Here is a 21,100-nt window from a genome sequence, read left to right as displayed (position 1 = left end):
ACCATCGGTTTCGTCAGTGAGTACAAATGATGTTAATGCAGTAAACAATAGGAATGAAATGTTCGAACCAAACCATCAAGCAAGTATGGGTTGGGAAACTGTTCAAAGGCGTAGACGAAAAGGGGGCAAAGTCATATTCGGTGAAAATAATGTACCTAATGATTTGGAAGTGGTGGCGACCAAGAAATGGATTCATATATCAAAGTTTAAGCCAACTGTTTCATGCGATCAAATTATCAATTATATTGCTGCCAACTCCAACATTGATAAAGCTAATATTGAATGCTATAAATTAGTAAAGAAAGACGCTAATTTAAGTGAATTAAAAAGTGTTAATTTTAAGCTGGGTGTAGTATCTAGTTTTTATAATGATATTTTTAACTCTAAATTGTGGCCTACCGATATCAGGGTACGTCCGTTTAAAAATTTTCAAAAAAGGGAAATACAACCCTTAGTTCAGTAGTAGATGCTGCACATAATCTAAAAGTGTTTTATCAAAATATGTCAGGTATTCGCACAAAGGCCAATGAAATCATGAATTTTACGTCCCAATGTGACTTTGATTTAATTCTCATTGTTGAGACCTGGCTTAATTCCGACTTTTATGATGCCGAATTTTTCGACATGAATTTGTTTAATGTATATCGGAAGGATAGAAATGCTTATCGTACAGGATTATCCCGGGGTGGGGGTGTTCTTATTGCTGTAAAATCTAAATATAAATCCTATTTATGTAAAATTGATGATGATGATGGTCTTTTGGATCAAATTGCACTATATGTAATTGGATTTAATCAAAAACTGTTAATATCTCTATCGTATATACCTCCTGGAAGTCATGATAATATCTATTCTAAACATGTCTCTAATATTGTTAATTTGGAAGAGAATATGTGTTCTGATACTAATTTATGTGTAATGGGAGATTTTAATTTATCAAGTATTTGTTGGACCATGATGAACGACAATTATTTTTTAACGCCTAGTAATGTTAATAAAGGGTTTGAAGTTAATTTTATCGATGCGTTATTGAGCGTTGGTTTGGTTCAAATTAATCATATTGCTAATAAAATGCGTCGATTTCTTGATTTAATTTTTGTATCACGCGACTGCAATTTCAAAATATATGAATGTTTGATTCCAGTATCTCCTCCAAGTGTTCATCATGTTCCTACAATTTTAGAAATGGAATGTTTTATGTACATCCCTAATGATACTTCTGAGTGTTTCAATTTTAATTACAACGCATGTAACTTTAATGTGCTAAATTCGATGCTTTCATCTATAAATTGGGTATCGATGTTTCCTACGTGTGAACCATCCAATTGTTATGATATTTTTCTGGCAAAGGTTTTAGACATTCTTAAATTGAATGTTCCTCTAAAGAAGAAAAAGCCCTATAAGCTTCCATGGTATACTAAAGGCCTAAAAAAACTAAAAAATCTGCGCAATAAATTCCATAATCGATTCATTAAATCTGGTAATCTGGAAGAGCAAGTCAAATTTTTACATTATCAAAAAGAATTTAATTTTTTAAACAAATTTCTTTATAAACAATACATTCTATCTAAAGAGAATGAAATTAAAGTAAATGTTAAACATTTTTGGTCGTTTGTGAAGTCTAAGAAGAAATCTTCAGATATCCCATCTACTGTTCAATATAACAGTTGCATCTCGCAGTCTGGCCATGATGTTGTAAACATGTTTGCTAATTTTTTCCAATCTAATTTTGAGCAGCCTTCCACTTGTAATATGACGCTACCATGTTCTTATTCAGCCATAAATTTGGGAAGTATTTATATCTGTGAGGATGATGTTTTTGAAGCTATTGGTGCAATCAAAAATAGCTATAAAAGTGATGCTGATGGTCTTTGTGCTTATTTCTTAAAAAGTTGCTGTTTTAGCATTGTTTCCGTTTTGACTTTTATATTTCGCCTATCTCTTAAGAAAGGTATTTTTATAGCCAAGTGGAAGATAGCATCAATTACTCCTGTATTTAAAGAGGGTAGAAAAGATGATGTTACATGTTACAGGCCAATATCAAAACTTTCGTGTGTTTCGAAAATATTTGAAAATATCATTTTCAAAAAATTATTTTTTCTTTGCAAGTCTACTATCTCTCCTTACCAGCATGGGTTTTTTTCGGGTAGATCTACCACATCGAATTTAACATTATTTACAGATTACTGTATGACCGCCCTCGAGCGAGGTAAACAAGTAGAAGTTATTTACACTGACTTAAGCAAAGCTTTTGATAAAGTTTCGCATAGTATTTTACTTGCTAAGTTACAGAATCTAGGTTTGCATTCAAATTTTCTAAAATGGATTCATTCATATCTAACTAACAGAGTGTGTAAAGTTAAAGTTGAAGGATACGTGTCTCAGCCATATTTTCAGACATCGGGAGTACCTCAGGGTAGCATCCTTGGCCCACTTCTTTTTAACTTATTTATCAATGACATCTCTTCATGTTTTTCGCATTCCAATTTTCTTTTGTATGCTGATGACTTGAAATTTTTTACTAAAATTGAGTCTCTACAAGATATAAATAATTTGCAAGTTGATTTAGATAACTTAGTCATGTGGTGCAACATCAATAAGCTTTTTTTGAACCTTTCAAAATGTTTTCACGTTTCTTATTTTAGATCACTTAATCCCATTCAACCAACCTTCAAAATTGGCAGCCACAATCTTACTAAGCTAACTTCCATTCGTGATCTAGGCATTATATTTGATACATCACTATCATTTATTCCACATATAGACCACATTATTCCTGAGGCCTACAAGGTTTTTGCATTTATCAAAAGAAATTGTGCGGAATTTTCTGATCCTAATACCGCAAAATTAATTTATACGGCATTTGTTAGGTCTAAACTGGAATACGCTTCAATTGTTTGGGATCCTCAATGTAGTGCTCACATTGTTCGCATTGAGAGAATTCAAAAAAACTTTACAAAGTTTGCCCTTAAAAACTTATTTCCTGCTCAGATGCCTCCATATAGATCTAGATTTTTGTTACTTGGCTTGCAATCCTTAGAATCTCGTAGAAAATATCAATCGGCTTGCTTCATATTTGACTTGCTTAATAATAATATTGATTCACCGGATTTGTTGTCTTTAGTTCCAACATTTGTTCCTCCAAGAAGCTTACGAGTTGTAAATTTGTTTGACATACCGTTCCACCGCACCAACTATGCGAGAAATGGGCCTTTAACACGAACTTTTTTGAATTTAAATTTTATCAACAACAGGCTTCAAAGGGAGTCAAAACCATGTATTGATTTTAGCACATCAAAAGAAATTTTTAGATCCATTTTATATTATATATTTTTGTAGTATGCACCTCTTTATTATCATACATTACTATTTAAACATTTGTTACGGAAGTCATCTTAGTCTGTAAGGATATTTGTTCCATTGACTAATAAACAAACAAATAAAAAAAAAAAAAAAAAAAAAAATAGTTCTTAGTCATTATTCTTTGTTGCCTTAAAGGAGATACCGCGCAAAGAATTCGACAAATTCGATCCATGGTGGAGGGTATATAAGATTCGGCCCGGCCGAACTAAGCACGCTTTTACTTGTTTTAGTATGCCACAGATAACAATTTATTGTAGAATGTTATTTTTCTTGATTTTAAAATCAAGTCAACGATTTTTCTAACTGTTACGAGAATACGGGGGAAAAATATAGGAAATTTATATACTTATTCGCATAGCATGATATTAATGCAAATTCTTTGGTAATAGGGTAGGATTTCCGTAGTTATCCGTTTCATAATATAAGAGATCCAGAAGTGAAATAAAATTTATATACCCTATTTGGGAAAATTTTTACTATGAAATAAGATATTCCCTTTTTCCGTTCGGTTTCCACATATCTACCACCTAAAATTTTGATAAAAATTCTTGTTTGATTTTTTGAACTATAAAATATAGACGATTTTTGGCAAGCCAATTTTTCCCAATAACTTTGCTATATGTGGCGGCCTAGTTTCATTTGTCCGAAGTCCACCGTATCGCAGAGGTTTGCATCACCGCCTTTGACGCTGAATGTCTGGGTTTGAATCCTGGCTGGAACATGAGAAGGATTTTCAGCGGTAGTTATAGCCTCCTAATGCTCTGTCATGTATTTACCCAAATAGTTGTCGCATTACGGCACGCCGTTCAGACTCAGCTCTAAAAAGGAGGACCCATATCATTGAGCTTAAACTTGAATGGGACTGACTGCACTCATTGAAATTCAGAAGTTTGTCCCTGTTGATGGGAAAAACTGCATTTGGAATTTCATTCGTCCACTTTACGCCTAACTTGAGCTAGAATTTTTCTAAGACAGCTCTCTTCTTTTCTACCCATACGGCATTAATGGGTTAGATTGGAAATGCATAGCTTTTGGCCGTCACATTGATTGACTTCCCTTCTTCCCAAAATTGGTTCTTGTTTCTTAAAGCGGTTTTCACAATGCTTGCCCATAATTTTCAATCCGCTTCACTATAGTTTATTTATTTATGTTCTCTTCGAGTGATCGAATGTTAAAAAGCTTTCGAATGAGAGTCAATATTTTCATATGAAAAGCTTTGGCATAATTTTTCTTCGACATTATGCGAACTGAAAATCCGTGGTGAGTTTTAAACAAACGACAAAAAAATGCAAATGGATACTTTGAAATTTCGCTATAGGCTTAAAAGATTAGTAAAAAGTTTGAAATGGAAAATTCATGTCTGAGTACATTCACTGGAAAAGGGTTTAAAACTTTGCTGTGTTTTAGGAAGAAGTTGTTGACAAAAACGACAACAGCAATAGCCTCAAACTCCAAAAAGGTTTCTTACACTAAGCCAAAGCCACCATAGACCAACGACGTCAGAGCAAGCGCCAGCAATTGTTTCATTCCTCTTTTTCTTAGCCATACAAATCAAGTACAAGCTATAAAAAGGCCAAGTTGGTTTTGCAGCCGTTCAGTCCAAACGCGGAGTTTTACAAAGTCATTGAGAACCGACCGAAGACCGACCTAACCGGGTGCAAAGAAAAAAAAGAAAAACAAAAAACAAAAGAAAAGATTTCTTAAAACAAAAAACAAAACAAAGAAAATTGCAGGAATTCAAATCAAAGTTCAATTTCAACTGTTATTATTGTTGTTTTTGGTGGTGGTGAATATTCACAAGCCAAGTGTTTTTAAAGGATTGTTGCCTAAATGAACAAAAAAAATTAATTTTCCATCATCTCATTAAGAAAAAAAGTACAACAACGATTGGAAAAATGCCCGTGGTATGTTGAATTAAGTCAGTCAGTTCCATATTTAATGTCAAGCCTGAGGACAACAAAAACTGTGAAATCACAAAGTTACGAAGGCATCAATCGCATTCCTAGCAAAACAACCGATAAGTGTATAAGCCTCTCTTTTTCGCTGCATGCTGGCATGCACCCATGCAATCGAAAGGTCAAAGTTAAGATCGCAAAATAAACAAAAAACTTGCAGCTGTCTACAAAATAATTGAATAAAGTTTATTTATTCAACAAATCCAAGAGGATCATAGTGTGTTCATGTATGTGCCATATTGTTGTATTACATCATCGGTGGGAACATGACTGACTGTAATTTCCGTTGGGCCATTGTCGTCACCTCCTCAGGTGCCAGCTTAGTTGAAGCACCTTTCTTGCGAGTCAATTTGTGAATTTGTTTCACCTACTCAGACTTTTGTTCATTCGCAGTGTTTTTGCAATTTTTAGATTCCCCAAAGAGCCCTGTCCTCACAGTTACGGTCCATTTGATTGGATTTTATGTTAAGTGATTTTTCCATACACGATCTGCGCAGTCGGGGATATTGGTGGCTGGGTCGATTGGTTACTATGCCATTCGATAGTGAATGTGTCTAATGGCTCTGTTACAGTTATTCAGCCAAATTTGGTTAACAATGCACGACACTGCACTGCATTGTAGTGTAAAGTTGATTTTCCAGTCGATTGGCTTCAGTGCAATACACTAGAGAAAAAATTACAATACAATTTGCTTTCAAGATGAATCATAACCATTTGGATAGACAACAAAAGAATTCTCAGTTTTCGAATTTAATTCGAATAAAAAATGGCATTAAGATTGACTGGGTCAAGTTTGAGCTCTTTGTTGACTTCAAACCAGGGTGGATGAGACAATGACGGCTCCGAGCAAAGACTAACCTATAAAGGCGCCCATATAACTTAATTCAATATTTCTCAAACAAATTTTTCCAATAAAAAATTTAGGAGAATTTTCTTATATCTTTGAGTGCTGTTTAATTAAATGTTTGCTCAATTACGAGGACCATATTATCATGTGGCCTCCACATAAATAGTTATAGGTTACACGCCTTCTAATCCTAATGTTGAACCATCCATTTCGCTTTAAATAGCCCAACAACTTGCGGATGTCTATATCCGCTACATCAGACCAGTTCTCAAAGAAATGAGAACCTAAAGTCGAACTTCTTCTGACTGCCAGTGCGGGACACACACATCAGGTGTTCAATAGTCTCCTCACAATTTCTGCAGATCTTACTTGCAATCTTTAGTCTATCAGCATGCTTGCCGAGCAGACAGTGATCTGTTATGACGGACACCTAGACTGAGACTTTTGTTCTTGCTAGCGACAGCAAAGCGGTAGACCTCTTCAAATCTAGATTGCGCCACACAACCCCCACTTTGTGGCTATATGTCACTCGTTGTACTTCGGGCCTGAACCAGAAGACCTAGCCAAGATTTCAGTTCCCCTGGAATGTGTGAGGTAGTTCCTAGTCTTGCAAGCTCGTCTGCGCTACAATTCCCTGGGATATCTCTGTGGTCCGGCATCCACAACATTTGAATTATGAACTGTTTAGCCATCTCGTTTAGATATCTGCGACAGTCGAGAGCGGTTTTTGAATTCAGAAATATGTTCGCCAGAGCGTTTAGTTACATTTGCAAGTAATTAAACCGAAATTTATATTGACACAGCGACATATCACTCCTTTTTTGAGCATAGAACTCAGTGCAACTTCCACGGAATAGGTTCCGATGATAGGATCTTCCTTAGCCTAGATACCTCAGATGTATTCTCAGGAAGCTGCAAAATTCGACCCAGGATTTCCTCGGAGCCTTTTTCAGCTTTTGTAGCTTACGCCTGTTGAAGAGTTTTCAGGAAACCATCCTTAGACCAACCAATTCTGGGGTCCATCATAAATAGATATAGCACACATAAATACCAATTTGGGGTTAACTACAATCATCTTGTGCTGAAGTTTAATAACGTGAATTTCATTTCTGCTCCCCAACACCCACACTAGACACAGCTCAATTTAGTCTATTGGGCCGGGTTTTCACATTTATTAACTTGTGGTGTATCCTGTAGCATCAAGTGTAGTTTCCGGTTTTATACAGCTGGAATTTAGCCTTGGTTTCAGCTTAAGTGGTTTGTTGGTTAGGTTGTATAGCGATATAGACGCTGCGAACGACTTTGACCCAATCCAGTGGATATGTATTTTGATCCATTCCATTCAATGATAGACTCCAGGGTTACATGGCCTACTTTTTACTTAGATAATCTGGATAGATAGATGTCTGGTCGTAGCCAGATTACATTAACAAGGATAAAGCAATAGGCATTGTAAAGGATGATTTTTTAAAAGTTTTTTTTTTTATACCCTCCACCATAGGATAGGGGTATACTAATTACGTCATTCCGTTTGTAACACCTCGAAATATGCATCTAAGACCCCATAAAGTATATATATTCTTGATCGTCATGACATTTTAAGTCGATCTAGCTATTCGAGGGAGTAAAGCTAAACGCCTGAAATTTTGTAAATGGGCCACATCGGTTCATGTTTTGATATAGCTGCCATATAAACCGATCTTGGGGCTTGACTTCTTGAGCTTCCATATAAACCGACCTTCGGTCTTGACTTCTAGAGCTTCTAGAGGGCGCAATTCTTATCCGATTTGGCTGAAGTTCTGCATGACGCTGTTTGTTATGACTTCCAACAACTTTGCTAAGAATGGTTCAAATCGGTCTATAACCAGATATAGCTGCCACATAAGCCGAATCACTCCATAGATTTCTTGGGCTTCTAGCGCAATTCTTATCCAAAATGGTTGAAATTTTCATATGTCGTTTTGGTGTGACTTCTGACAACAGGTCCAAGAATGGTATAAACCGATCTCCCAGTTTGTTTTTTTATGCCTCTGGTGGGCGCAATTATTACTCGAATTGCCTGAAGTTTTGCAGGGAGTGTTTTTCTATGACTAGTGTTTCTCTTTTTGGAAAAGTCATTCAAAGAACTTGTTTTAATCTAATTAAGCACTCAAATTTGCAAATTTTTGAATTGGAATCGATGAATTGATCTTTGCCATTTTTTGTATATAACTTCATGTAAATATTGCCCGTGGCTCCGGTTCAATTGGTCCATTTTTTTACCATTTTGTAGAGTTTGGTAATAAATTTCAACCATTTGAAGTCGTTGCTCCTTGATGAATTAGCAGGCTATGCAAAACACTTTTCAGTTTCACAGATGATATTTGGAAACAAACATCAACTATCGCTTCCCCAAAGAACTTAACTCATAAAAAATCGCCCTTTAGTTGCAGACATATGACATTACTTGTAATTGATGCTGCAGAAAATATGCCGTCATAGCCAACGATGAGATGGCTGATTAAGGCAAAAATAAATGGGACGTTTAAAACTTTTTTTGAAATTCGTGAAAGTGTTTAGATAGAGTCGTTATCGCCAATGGAATCTGGATTCACTGTTATACTTCATAGCTGAAACGAGAGAATAGTCCCAACCAACTCTGATGTTTGAATAAAAATGTGAAATGTGACGTGTCTGGGGTCAAACTAAGGGTTTTGCCTTCCGAAATAAAACATAGGAAGTTTTATGTTTAAAATTCAAATGTGGTGGTGATTGTTTATTGTGATGTTCTTTTCTATGTTATTTAAATTCATTAGTTATAAGTAGATCGTAGTGTTTAAGTAGCAAATATTTAGGTTTAGATAGTACAATTCATAGATTTAAGTAGCAGTAGTAAGTAGATTAAAATTTAAATTATGAGTATAGTTGATTGTAGTAGATAGACATTGTATTTAACAGGTGGGGGGTTTGCAATATTAGAATTAGTTGGTGTTGTATGTTGTGTCCCGCACTTATGGTTGTTGTGATGTTGCAATTGTGGGTCGAGTGTAGATTTGGTTTTTGAGTCGGTTGTTATTGTGTCACTTTGTATCTAAAATGTTAAATATATTAGTTCACTGTTTCAAAGTTTATTGTTGCAATGTTCACTCTAGTTATATATGTTTGTATGTATGTTCACTTTTTACTTTTCACTTCACTTGGGTTGTCACTTTGAGGGGGAGAGAATACGATGCGCGGGTTTGAGATTTAAAACGAGACTGATCTTTTTTTGGTTGTTGCTTGTCACTTGGACCCCGCGAAAACGGTCAACTTTCCAAGCTACAAGCAACAATTCCAGGTAAACAAATATGAAGTCAAGGCGGAATCAGCGATTAAGAACTTACTTCAATGTACCGTTATGCACAGTGGGTCATGTGCATACGTGAACGCATGTCTGCACATGGGTGCACATGACTTCATGTTCAAACGTACTTTGAACATTCTCCCCCTCCAAGTGACGAAGTGACATCTTACCTTTTTAATTTTGGTTTCTTGCCTGTGAGGTGACTGGGCCGACGAACACGTATCCCCAATCTGTCTCCTGGGCGAAGACGGCTCCCAATCCGGGTTGTACAACACCACTCCTCCGGAGGTGGGCGTAGGCATCGGCCCCTACCTCTACATCGATTGGTTCGTTGCCTCTAGGGTCAGCATCTGCCAAAGAAAGGGATCTTAGGCTGCTTGTGGGGTCGGGAATGATGGGATCTGAATAGGGTCGTCGCGGCAAATCCCGGGTCACCACTGCCCGGATGGTATACATGGTCCTCCTCGACGCATGCCTTGACCGAAGTCTTATTGTTGCCAGACGGTGCCCTCTGCGCTCTCTCGTTGGTATCCCCAGGCGAGTTACTGTGGCTGCCGCGATTCGGGTGATGGTCGATGCCTGGCACAAAAGTACCCGTACCCCAGCCCAATCGTCCTGCTCCTCGGGTGCCAATTCCACCATCGCCGTGGGTACAAAAACAGTGGCCCGGCTGTAAGGTATCTCGACCGGGGGAGGGCCTTGGACGATGGGCATCTGGTTGGCTGGTTCGATTGCAAGTTGCCGTGGGTTGGCAATCTCCATTGGGGGCGGGCTGTAGCTGCCATATGTCTCCCTAAGCTGTGGGGCTCCATGCAGCATTGTGTGATGGCGGTAGTCGCATGTTCGGCAGGCAGTGACCACGGGGCAGTCTGGGGCCAGATGGCTGCGCGCCAGACAGTTCCGACAGTAACTCCGTCTCTCAACTGTCTCGTATCTCTGATACGGTGTCATTTGCCGGAACCGCGGGCATGACCGTATGGCGTGGTCCTCCTGGCAGAGGCCACAGGCATACTGCCAAGATGCGGGGCGATACCTGGGTTCCCGTGGGTCGAAGCGAGGGCGTGTGGGTCTGGCGGGTCGTGGGGACTCTGGGCGAGGTAAATATCCGGCCATTATCTGTAACCAAAATCTCGTGAGTACCGTGTTTTGATGTGATTATGAATTGCTAGGGGTGTCTGAGAATAATTTGACAATCTTAGTTATGGGTCGACTGACTATGCCATTGGAAGTTCGAATGTCTACAACTCGAGTGTTCTGATCAACACCGGGGTATGTTTTAAAAACTCGTCCTAACTTCCACTCGGTGGGATATCTCTCATCCCTGATGACAACTAAATCATTGACCTGTATGTTATCTTGCTGATACTTCCATTTGTATCTACGGTGAAGCTCATTTAAGTACTCTGACTTCCACCTCTGACAAAAGTTTTGGGATATAATCTTTAATCTCTTCCACCGATTTGCAAGCGTTATGTCCTCCTCTGAGATGTCGGGTTCTGCCGGGGTCAAAAGGGAAGAGCCTATAAGGAAGTGAGCTGGGGTCAAGGGTGCTAAATCGTTAGGGTCTTCAGAAGCTGGACTAAGGGGTCGTGAATTGAGGCAGGCCTCGATACGTGCCAATATGGTTGACAGTTCTTCGAACGTGAAGTTCATTTTGGGCATAGACTTCTTAAGGTGTATCTTGAATGATTTAACTCCTGCCTCCCACAATCCCCCCATATGGGGAGCTCCTGGAGGAATAAATTTCCACTCTAAATTCTGATGAGCATGTTGCTGAATGGCGCTGCTCTGTAAACTTTTCATAAACTCTTTCTGATCTTTCTTGAGCATTTCTGCAGCGCCTATAAAATTCTTTCCATTGTCGGAATATATCTTTTCTGGGCACCCTCTCCTTCCTATGAAACGAGCTAATGCCGCCAGAAATGATTGAGTCGATAAATCACTTGTTGCTTCTAAGTGGATGGCTTTTGTCGCAAAACAAACAAATATGCAGATATAACCCTTGGTTATTAAACACGCTCGTGCTGTTAAGCTTTTGATTCCGAAGGGTCCTGCAAAATCTACCCCTGTATTCGTAAAGGGTCTGGATAAAGTAGTACGCTCGGGTGGAAGAGATGACATAATTTGGGTCTGAGTCTTTAATCGATATAGGGTACAAACTCTGCAATTGTGTATAACTTTCTTGATCAACTGTTTCAATCTGAATATCCAAAACTCCGTACGGATGAGCCGGGTCATAAGTTGATTGCCTCCGTGCATTGAGACTTTATGAACAAATTCCACTAGAAGGAGTGCAAATCGCGAATCATATGGGATTAAGATTGGATGACGTTCGCTGTACGTCAAAGCTGGCGATTGAACTAAACGACCATTTGATCTAATTACTCCTTTTCTATCTATGAAGGGGTTGAATGGTAAAAGACTACTTCTAGGTGAAAGCCTTTTCTTTTGGGTCAAAGAACTGTATTCCTCAACGAAGTAATGTTTCTGAGTTGCCACTATAAGACGCATCTTTGTGTCTATGAGCTCTGGGCTGGTTATTTCTTGCGATGAAATTTTAAGTGAGGATCTAGTTGAACCTGTGTTACGCCAGAACCTAACTGCGTAAGACAAAACACGATATGCTCTAGCTAAAGACGAAAATCGAGTCAAAGGGTCATCAAAAGTGCCTGTTGCGAATACTTTAACTTGTTTTGCTTCAAGATTAGTGTCTGTATTAACTCGGTCTTGCGGCCACTGATCATGCGGCAATTTGAGCCACTGGGGTCCCGTCCACCATAAATTATGAGCTATTAAGTCGTCAGGAGAACAGCCACGACTTGCTACATCTGCAGGATTATATTCTGAGTCAACATGTTTCCAATTCTCACCGCCGACGTTCTCTAATATCTCTGAAACCCTGTTACCAACGAAAGCGCTCCATGAGCATGGTGGCTTTTGTAGCCAGGCTAGAACGATTGTAGAGTCGGTCCAGAAATGGGTCGTAAACTTTGATAATTGAAGCTTAGGCACAATGGCATTTGTTAACTTTGACAACATAACTGCACCGCATAATTCTAACCTTGGCAGAGAGATTTTCTTAACTGGGGCTACTCGGGTCTTGGCTGCTAGAAGAAAAGTGTCTACAGTTTTATCGATGTGTTCAACGCGTATATAAATTGTGGCTGCATATGCGCTTTCTGACGCGTCGCAGAATCCATGTATTTCCACAATACTAGCAGGTGTAAACCGAACCCATCTTGGTATCGATACAGTGTCTATAGAATGGCTACCTCTCACAAAGTTATTCCAGTTCATTTGAGTCACTGGCTTCAACGAGTCGTCCCATTCTACCTTATCTAGCCAAACCTGTTGCATGATTAACTTGGCTACAACTATTACTGGCGCTAACCATCCACATGGGTCGAAAAACTTTGCTATCGTTGATAATACTTCTCGCTTGGTGCTCATTTGCTTTTCTTCAACTGTAGGGGCCGTAAAAGTGAAATTATCACCTGATATATTCCAACGAATTCCTAGTGTCTTTGTCGAAGAAGCTTCGGAAATATTTAACCAATCTATTGGAAGAAGCATGTCTTCATTTAAATCCTTTAACAAACGTGTGTCATTTGACGCCCATTTTCTTAGCTCGAAACCAGCTGATTCTAATGCGGAGGCTAATTCCTTCCTAGCTGCTGTAGCTTCTTCTATGGAGTGTCCGCCCGCTAATACATCATCGACATATAAATTTTCTTTAATAATTCTTGATCCTAACGGATGAGAATCTTTCACGTCTTCTGCTAACTGGAGAAGGGTCCTAATCGCTAAAAATGGGGCGCAATTTATGCCGAAGGTAACAGTTAAGAGTTCGTAATCCTCAATTGGGTGGTTTTCTGATTTACGAAAGAGAATTCTTTGAAAAGCTGTTTGATTGGGGTCTACTAGGATCTGACGATACATTTTTGTCACGTCTGCATTGAAGACGTACTTAAAAAATCTCCATTTCAACACTTGTAGCACAAGGTCTTGCTGAAGTATGGGTCCTGTATGTAAGATATCGTTAAGACTTTTCTTGTTTGATGTTGGGCTAGATGCGTTAAAAACCACTCTAAGTTTTGTGGTAACCCTATCTGGTTTGATAACTGCATGGTGAGGTAAGTAGTAGTGAGGGGTCTTGTATACGCTGTTTGGGTCTACCTTCCTCATGTGTCCTAATTCCAAATACTCTAATATGGCTGCATCATAATGTGCTTTAATATCTGGGGTCTTAGACAACTTTTTCTCCATTCTATGAAACTGTGCCAATGCGATGTTCCTAGATGAACCGATCTCTGAACAGCTTTTAAAAGGTAAAGTTACGATATATCTCCCCGCCTCATTACGTCGTGTTGTATTTTTGTAATTATTTTCGCAATAAATATCTTCTGCTGACCTCAAAACCTTTTTTGGGGTCTCTTCCACCTCCCAAAAGCGAGTGATTATCTTTTCTAATGATGATGCACTATAAAGTGTGATTTGTCTGTCGGATTTAGGGTCTTCCGTAATGGGTCCTCCTATGATCCACCCAAAAACGGTGTCCTGCGCTATAAGTGATCCAAAGGATTTCATAGTACCGCCTTTTGTGAATATAAGGGGTCCAATATCTAATCCGATTAACATGTCCACGGGTCGACTTTCAAAGAATCGGGGGTCCGCGAGACTAAGGTGTGCAAAATCTCCAAATTGATTTTGCCTTAAATTGTGTGTTGGTAAATGAGAAGGTAGGGTCTTTAAGACTGGTGCCCAAACCTCCAGCTCAAAACTAGGATTTACTCGTGAGCAAAGATTGAAGACGCAAGCTTTTGTCGATGTTTCAGAAACTGCGTCGCTTAAACCTGTGACGTGAATTAAATTCTTAACTGTTGGAAGTTGCAATTTGTTTCTAATTTTTTCTGATATGAAAGTTGATTGTGACCCAGGATCGATGATTGCCCTGGCATCATATCTATGTCCTCTAGATTTGATTTGAACTATTGCTGTGAACAAAAGTGTCTCTTTGGGTTGCGGAGTGGGTCTGATTTCCTGAAGTGTCAAAGTCGTTGAACAAGGTGCTTCTAAACAAGGTGTGGACTGTATATTTGGCGATACCGATGGTTGTACTAGGGTGGTTAAAGCGGCAGCACTGGTACTAGGGCGTGCGTATTCGCTAACCGGTTGAGCTAGGGTGGTAGGATCAGTAGCACTGGTGCTAGGTCGTGCTTCCTGTCTACCGGGTTGAACTAAAGTGTTGAGAGCGGCAGCACTTGTGCTGGGTCGTGCTCCGTCTCGTTGGAGTGTGCCTGTTGTAGGGTACTGGGTCTGGTTGCCTTTATGTATCAAACTGTGGTGTCGTTGACTACATTCCCTACAACTAAAACGACTTTTACACTCCCTGACTCCATGATCCGAAGAAAGGCAGTTATAGCAAAGATGACTGGTCTTAACAATGTTTATTCGATCGTTGATCGACCTTTCTAGAAATTGAGGACATTCTCGCAAAGAATGATTGGATTTACAAAGTTGACAAACCGGTTTGTTATTCTGAGCATTATAGTGTGATTGTGTGTTGTTGCTGGGTCTTGAGCCCGTGTTCTTGAAATTGGGATTTACATTTGTTTGAAAACTATTAACTCGCTTTTCCCGCTTATCGTACTCCGATCTGGGTTGATTATATCTCGAATATTGTGGCTTGATATTGCCGACTGATTCTAGGGTCTTGAATTTATGGGTCAAAAATACATCTAGTTGATTCCACGATGGAAGAGACGAACAATCTGCTAGGCTGCTTTCGAATTCTTCTAAAAATATTCTTGGTAGTTTGGTTGACACAAGATAAACTAAGATTGGGTCCCATCCCCCCGTTTCTACTTCAAGGGTCTGTAAAGTTTGGGTACAACTACCTATAGTGCGCTGTAATTTCTGGATTGTTGACGCGTTATCAACGGAAACCGAAGGTAAATTAAAAAGAGCTCGCAATTGCTCATTTACCTGCATGCGTTTATTTTCGTACCTATGAACGAGATTTCTCCACGCTATGTCGAAACCCTCATGGGTCAGTGGAACATTGGAAATTATTTCGCGGGCTTCTCCTGCTGTTTTCTGGGTTAAGTGAAACAACTTCTCGACTTTACTTAATTTTGAATTGTTAATGTAAATTGCTGAAAATAAATCCCTAAAGGTAGGCCATTCGCGATATCCCCCTTTAAAAACATCTGTGTCACAGGGCGGCAATCTTAGAGCTGGTGAAAAATCATTAGTGTCTCGCTGTTGGGTCATCGATATTCTCTCCTGTTTTTCTTGATCTTGTTGCTCGTTAAGGGCCAAAATTTCTCCGTTAAGAGAGCTTAAACACCGTTTATAAGTTTCTAGTGCCTGTTTGTAGCTATTTCGAAGCTTAGTTTTATCTATAGGTGTCTCATCCTTTTCCGGAATGCGATCCCTACAATCTAAGTATGCCTTCTTGATTTGATCCCATAAAGAATTGAGTTCTACCCGCGTGATTTCTAACGAATGTATATTATCATCCGACTTAGCCGCGGAGTAAACGGTCTCAAAATCCACTAAATCATCCACACAGTTTACAAATCTTTCGCGTAAATTCTTATCCATTTGTAATTGGCTTGTATATGTTTTAAATAGGGTCAAAAAACTATAAAACCAAGGAAAATTTTACAACAAAATGTCCTAAAAAAAAAACTGGTTATTTGTAGAAATCAAATCTATTTCAAAAAAACCTAATGCGAGAAAAAAAAATGTGTGTCTTGATGATGGGTCAAATATCTAAGGGTCAAACCTGAAACTTTTTACAAAATTCGTAATAAATGTTTTATCTGGGTCACTAGAAAAAAAAACAGGTTAATATTTCTGATGATATCGATTATACAATAGCCGCAAAAAATTGTAAGAAAAATTTTCCTTTCAAATCGCAATACACCAGCAATTTAATTCCGCTCGAATTAAAGTTGCAAAAAAAATTTATTTTTCTCCAAAAAAAATTAAACTTTCACTTTTCAAAATTTGGCATACAGAACTAGATGATTCTTTACAATAATACTGCTTTGACTCGTTGGGTCAATTTGCTTTCTGTATAAAAAACAACAAAGGATTGCACAAACAACCACAGTCCTTTCCGACCGTTTCCACTTAAATTTGTGCAATAGAATGAAGTTTTAAAATTTCGAAGACAAATGAGGCCAGCACGCAATATTATTTTCGTTATTTCTCACACAAAAACAATTCTTGATAAAAAAAACTTCTTCTTTTCTAAAAGCACTTCGATTTTTCTTAGACACTTTTCCTTTTCTTTATAAAAAATTTCAACAAAAAATCTCGTGGATGTCTGTCCCGAAAATCCTACACACTGCCTTGAAAGTAGGGTCTGCTATATTGGGTCAAATTCACTTGGATCAAATTAATTTGGGTCAAAATTAATTGGGTCAAAATTTATCAGACAACCGAATTAGCGATTCATAATCAGAAAACGATCAAAAACAATATTAAAGTACGCTGGGTAAATGTATGAACTTTTCCTTTTTTGAAAAAAAGGTTATGTATGACGTAATACCCAAGCGCACTTTAATAGAAAAACAAAATGGTACTCACTTTGAAGCTTCTTTTTTGATGTGTGTGTATGTGTGTGTGTGTGTAGGTGGGCGCTTGGCTTGGGTCCAGAATTGTGTGTTGGCGCCTTTTGCAATTTTTGTAGCTTTGTGTCGTTAGAGTTTTGGATTTTGTTGTTTTAGTGTTTTTGATTTGATGAAGTTTTGGGAATTTAACCGTTGTAGCGGGTTTTTCCGTTTTTATCCCAGAGCGTAGATTTTTTGTTTTTGTGTTTTTACACGGAACGCACGAAATTGATTTTGTTGGGGTTTTTTGAAAATGCACAATATTTTATGTTTGATAGAAAAAGAAAGAATTAGTTTGGGATAAAATTTACAAATTTATCGAGCAACCCATAATTCTGTTTTAACACTTTAATTTGTTTTTTAAGTTAAAATACTGAAAAATTTATGATTTTTAGAGAAAAAAATTTTTCAAAATATGTAGAAAAAAATTAACATAAATTTTGGGTTGGACGATAAATTGTTAAGTTTTTCAATTTTTTAGCTCTTTTTTTTTCATTTTAACACAAAGAAACTTCTTTCAACAATTTAAAATTTTTTTGATTTTTTATAATTTTTGAAATTCCACTTTTTTCCACTTCTGTTCCACTGTGCGGGTCACTTTACGTTTTTTGGGTCACTGTAACACTTTTCTAATGGTTTATAACAAAATTTAATTAATTTTTGCAAATTACAAATTTAATTTAATTATTTTTATTTTCTTCGGGTCACCCTGTTGATTTAATTATCTTTTATTTTGATGAGTCTTCTTGTCCTTTGCAACTGTGTTATTCTTTTTTTTTTGTTTATTTCTTTTTGATACCGCTTTGGTTGGATTATTTTATCAAGAAATTAATAAAATAAATCCAGAAAACAAATTATGGGTTTCCGAAGCCGCTTAATAAATAAAAAAATTATTTTTTTTTTGTGTTGCTTTTAATAACTATGGCCAAATTCCTTTTATATGTGTTTTGTGACTTGTTTTATGTTGGCCGTCCGTCCATACGTGTCTGTATGTACGGTTGTGTGTAACCAACCCTTTTTTCGCACTTTTCTCTATTACTTTTGCTTTTAATTGTTGGGTCACTGCACTTTTGTTGTTGCGAATTTTTTGTGTTTCGGTCACTGGGTCTTTTGAAATGAAAATGAATTATTTTTGGGCAGAAAACAGAAAATTTTTTTTGATTTTTGGTTTTTTAATTATTTAAAAAAACCACTTATCCGGTTCGAAGGACCAAATGTCTGGGGTCAAACTAAGGGTTTTGCCTTCCGAAATAAAACATAGGAAGTTTTATGTTTAAAATTCAAATGTGGTGGTGATTGTTTATTGTGATGTTCTTTTCTATGTTATTTAAATTCATTAGTTATAAGTAGATCGTAGTGTTTAAGTAGCAAATATTTAGGTTTAGATAGTACAATTCATAGATTTAAGTAGCAGTAGTAAGTAGATTAAAATTTAAATTATGAGTATAGTTGATTGTAGTAGATAGACATTGTATTTAACAGGTGGGGGGTTTGCAATATTAGAATTAGTTGGTGTTGTATGTTGTGTCCCGCACTTATGGTTGTTGTGATGTTGCAATTGTGGGTCGAGTGTAGATTTGGTTTTTGAGTCGGTTGTTATTGTGTCACTTTGTATCTAAAATGTTAAATATATTAGTTCACTGTTTCAAAGTTTATTGTTGCAATGTTCACTCTAGTTATATATGTTTGTATGTATGTTCACTTTTTACTTTTCACTTCACTTGGGTTGTCACTTTGAGGGGGAGAGAATACGATGCGCGGGTTTGAGATTTAAAACGAGACTGATCTTTTTTTGGTTGTTGCTTGTCACTTGGACCCCGCGAAAACGGTCAACTTTCCAAGCTACAAGCAACAATTCCAGGTAAACAAATATGAAGTCAAGGCGGAATCAGCGATTAAGAACTTACTTCAATGTACCGTTATGCACAGTGGGTCATGTGCATACGTGAACGCATGTCTGCACATGGGTGCACATGACTTCATGTTCAAACGTACTTTGAACATGACGTGATTACAAACATACGTCTATCCGTATGTTTGTAATCACGTCACAACACATGAACAGAATCGAATCAAAACGTAGTTCGGAGTCAATCGGTACACTGCATTCCTGAGGAAGTAGGAGTACAGGGTATAATTCATATTTGAAACATAGAAGTACTTTATTATACATGAATTGCATTCCAAGATGTAAATTCCTCCAATAATTCCTTGTCTTATTTTGAAATGTCCAAACTGAAGTTAAAAATTGGACTAAAATAATAGGAGTCGCCTGGACCCCAAGTCGCACATTGGCCTATCTGGACAATATGAGATGCATAAGAAAAGTATTTGGGAGTAGAATACGAGAGGAACCTATAGCTCAAAATATCTTGGGCCAGCTAGTACCATATAAATCGTTCCAGATAACAATCCCAATCCCAATTGAAACTATGTCTTTTACCAAATTATGAACGATATGAGACCAAAAATTGCTTTCTGTGTGCTCAACAAATATTATCCCGAAATTGGCTTATGTAAAATATAATTCAAATATAGACCGATAGGGCCCACATTCGAAATAATCTATATTCGAACTAACCAAAGAGTGATGTCTCTTACTTACCTTTTATACCCACCACCATTTCTGACCCTATAAAGAATTCATATAAGACGATCTGCCCATGTCCGTCCGTCTGTTCGTCCGCCCGTCCGTCTGTTTGTTGAAATCACTATAAAGTCTTTAAAACTAAAGATATTGAGTTGAAACTTTGCACTTTTGTCCATAGGCAGGTTAAGTTCGAAGATGGGCTATATTGGATCAAATCTTGGTATACCCCCCATGTTGACCGATTTGCCGATTTAAGGTCTTAGGCCCATAATAGCCACATTTATTATCCGATTTTACTGAAATTTGGGACAGTGAGTTGTGTTAGGCCAGTCGACTTTCCTCTTCAATTTGACACCGATCGGTCCAGGTTTGGATATAGCTACCATATAGACCGATCCGCCGATTTAGGGTCTTTGGCCCATAAAAACCACATTTATGGTCCGATTTTGTGAAATTTGGGACAGTGAGTTATGTTAGGCCACTAGATATCCCTCTTCAATTTGGGCCAGATCGGTCAAAATTCGGATATAGCTGCCGTATTGATCGATCTCTCGATTTAAAGTCTGGACCCATAAAAGGCACAATTATTGTCCGATTTTGCCAAAATTTGAAACAGTGAGTTATGTTAGGCCCCTCGATATCTTTCTTTAATTTGGCCCAGGTCAGATATAGCTGCCATATAGACTGATCCGCCGATTTAGGGTCTTAGGCCCATAAAAACCACATTTATTATCCGATTTCGCCGAAATTTGGGACAGTGAGTTGTGTAAGGCCCTTCGAATTCTTTTTCAACTTGGTTCAGATCGGTCTAGATTTGGATACAATTACGATACATACCGATCTGCCGATTTAGGGTTTTGGGCCCATACATGGCGTTTTTATTGTTCGATTTCGCTGAAATTTGGGGCAATGAGTTGTGTTAAGCCCCTCGACATCTTTTTTTAATTTGGCCCAGATCCGTTAAAATTTGGATATAGCTGCCATATAGACCAATTTCTCGATGTAAAATCTTGACTCAATAAAAGACTTATTTATTTTTCGGCATCCGTGTCCTATATGGTTCAATACCAATATTTTGTTATACAAAATTGAACTGTGACTTGCATTTATTAGACCACTCAATGTCCGTGCCGAACTTGGTCTATATCGGACCATAATTAGATATAGCTGCTAAGGGTTAAAGGTCGTTTACATATATACCCGAGGTGGTGGGATCCAAAGTTCGGTCCGGCCGAACTTAATGCCTTTTTAATTGTTGAATTTGAGAATAGAATATCCCAGTTATTTTTACATGCAGTCTTGAAAATACACTGAATAAGTCGATTTATGAAATTCGTGTCCCCTCTTTGAAGCATATCGATATGTTGACAAAGTTCTTGAGTTGCGCTATGGTCCGTGGTC

The 21,100-nt window shown here is 37.8% G+C and overlaps 2 protein-coding genes across 2 annotated transcripts in view; one reads left to right on the top strand and one right to left on the bottom strand.

Moving 5' to 3' along the window:
* Positions 1 to 4,960: 4,960 nt before the first annotated feature.
* Positions 4,961 to 21,100, top strand: part of LOC106089013 (tyrosine-protein phosphatase non-receptor type 23) — a 39,745-nt gene continuing 23,605 nt past the window's right edge. The window contains exon 1 of the mRNA XM_013254754.2: positions 4,961 to 5,267. Within this exon, the coding sequence (XP_013110208.2) occupies positions 5,259 to 5,267 (9 nt within the window). The 5' untranslated portion in view covers positions 4,961 to 5,258. The remainder of the gene's footprint in view (positions 5,268 to 21,100) is intronic.
* LOC131995085 (uncharacterized) lies at positions 9,360 to 17,540 on the bottom strand. The gene is made up of 2 exons (XM_059362912.1): positions 17,087 to 17,540; positions 9,360 to 10,603 (listed from the first exon to the last, which is right to left on the bottom strand). Exon 2 carries the CDS (start codon positions 10,598 to 10,600, stop codon positions 9,662 to 9,664), a length of 939 nt encoding a protein of 312 aa, XP_059218895.1. The 5' UTR covers positions 10,601 to 10,603; positions 17,087 to 17,540; the 3' UTR covers positions 9,360 to 9,661.

Source organism: Stomoxys calcitrans, chromosome 2, assembly GCF_963082655.1.
Source record: "Stomoxys calcitrans chromosome 2, idStoCalc2.1, whole genome shotgun sequence".
In the NCBI taxonomy this organism is placed as follows: domain Eukaryota; kingdom Metazoa; phylum Arthropoda; class Insecta; order Diptera; family Muscidae; genus Stomoxys; species Stomoxys calcitrans.
The sequence above is the reverse complement of the archived record's forward strand: the minus strand, read 5'-3'. Positions and strand labels throughout refer to the sequence as shown.

Excerpts from the sequence above, each read along its gene's own strand:
- LOC131995085 (XM_059362912.1), bottom strand. The coding sequence starts at position 10,600 with ATGGCCGGATATTTACCTCGCCCAGAGTCCCCACGACCCGCCAGACCC.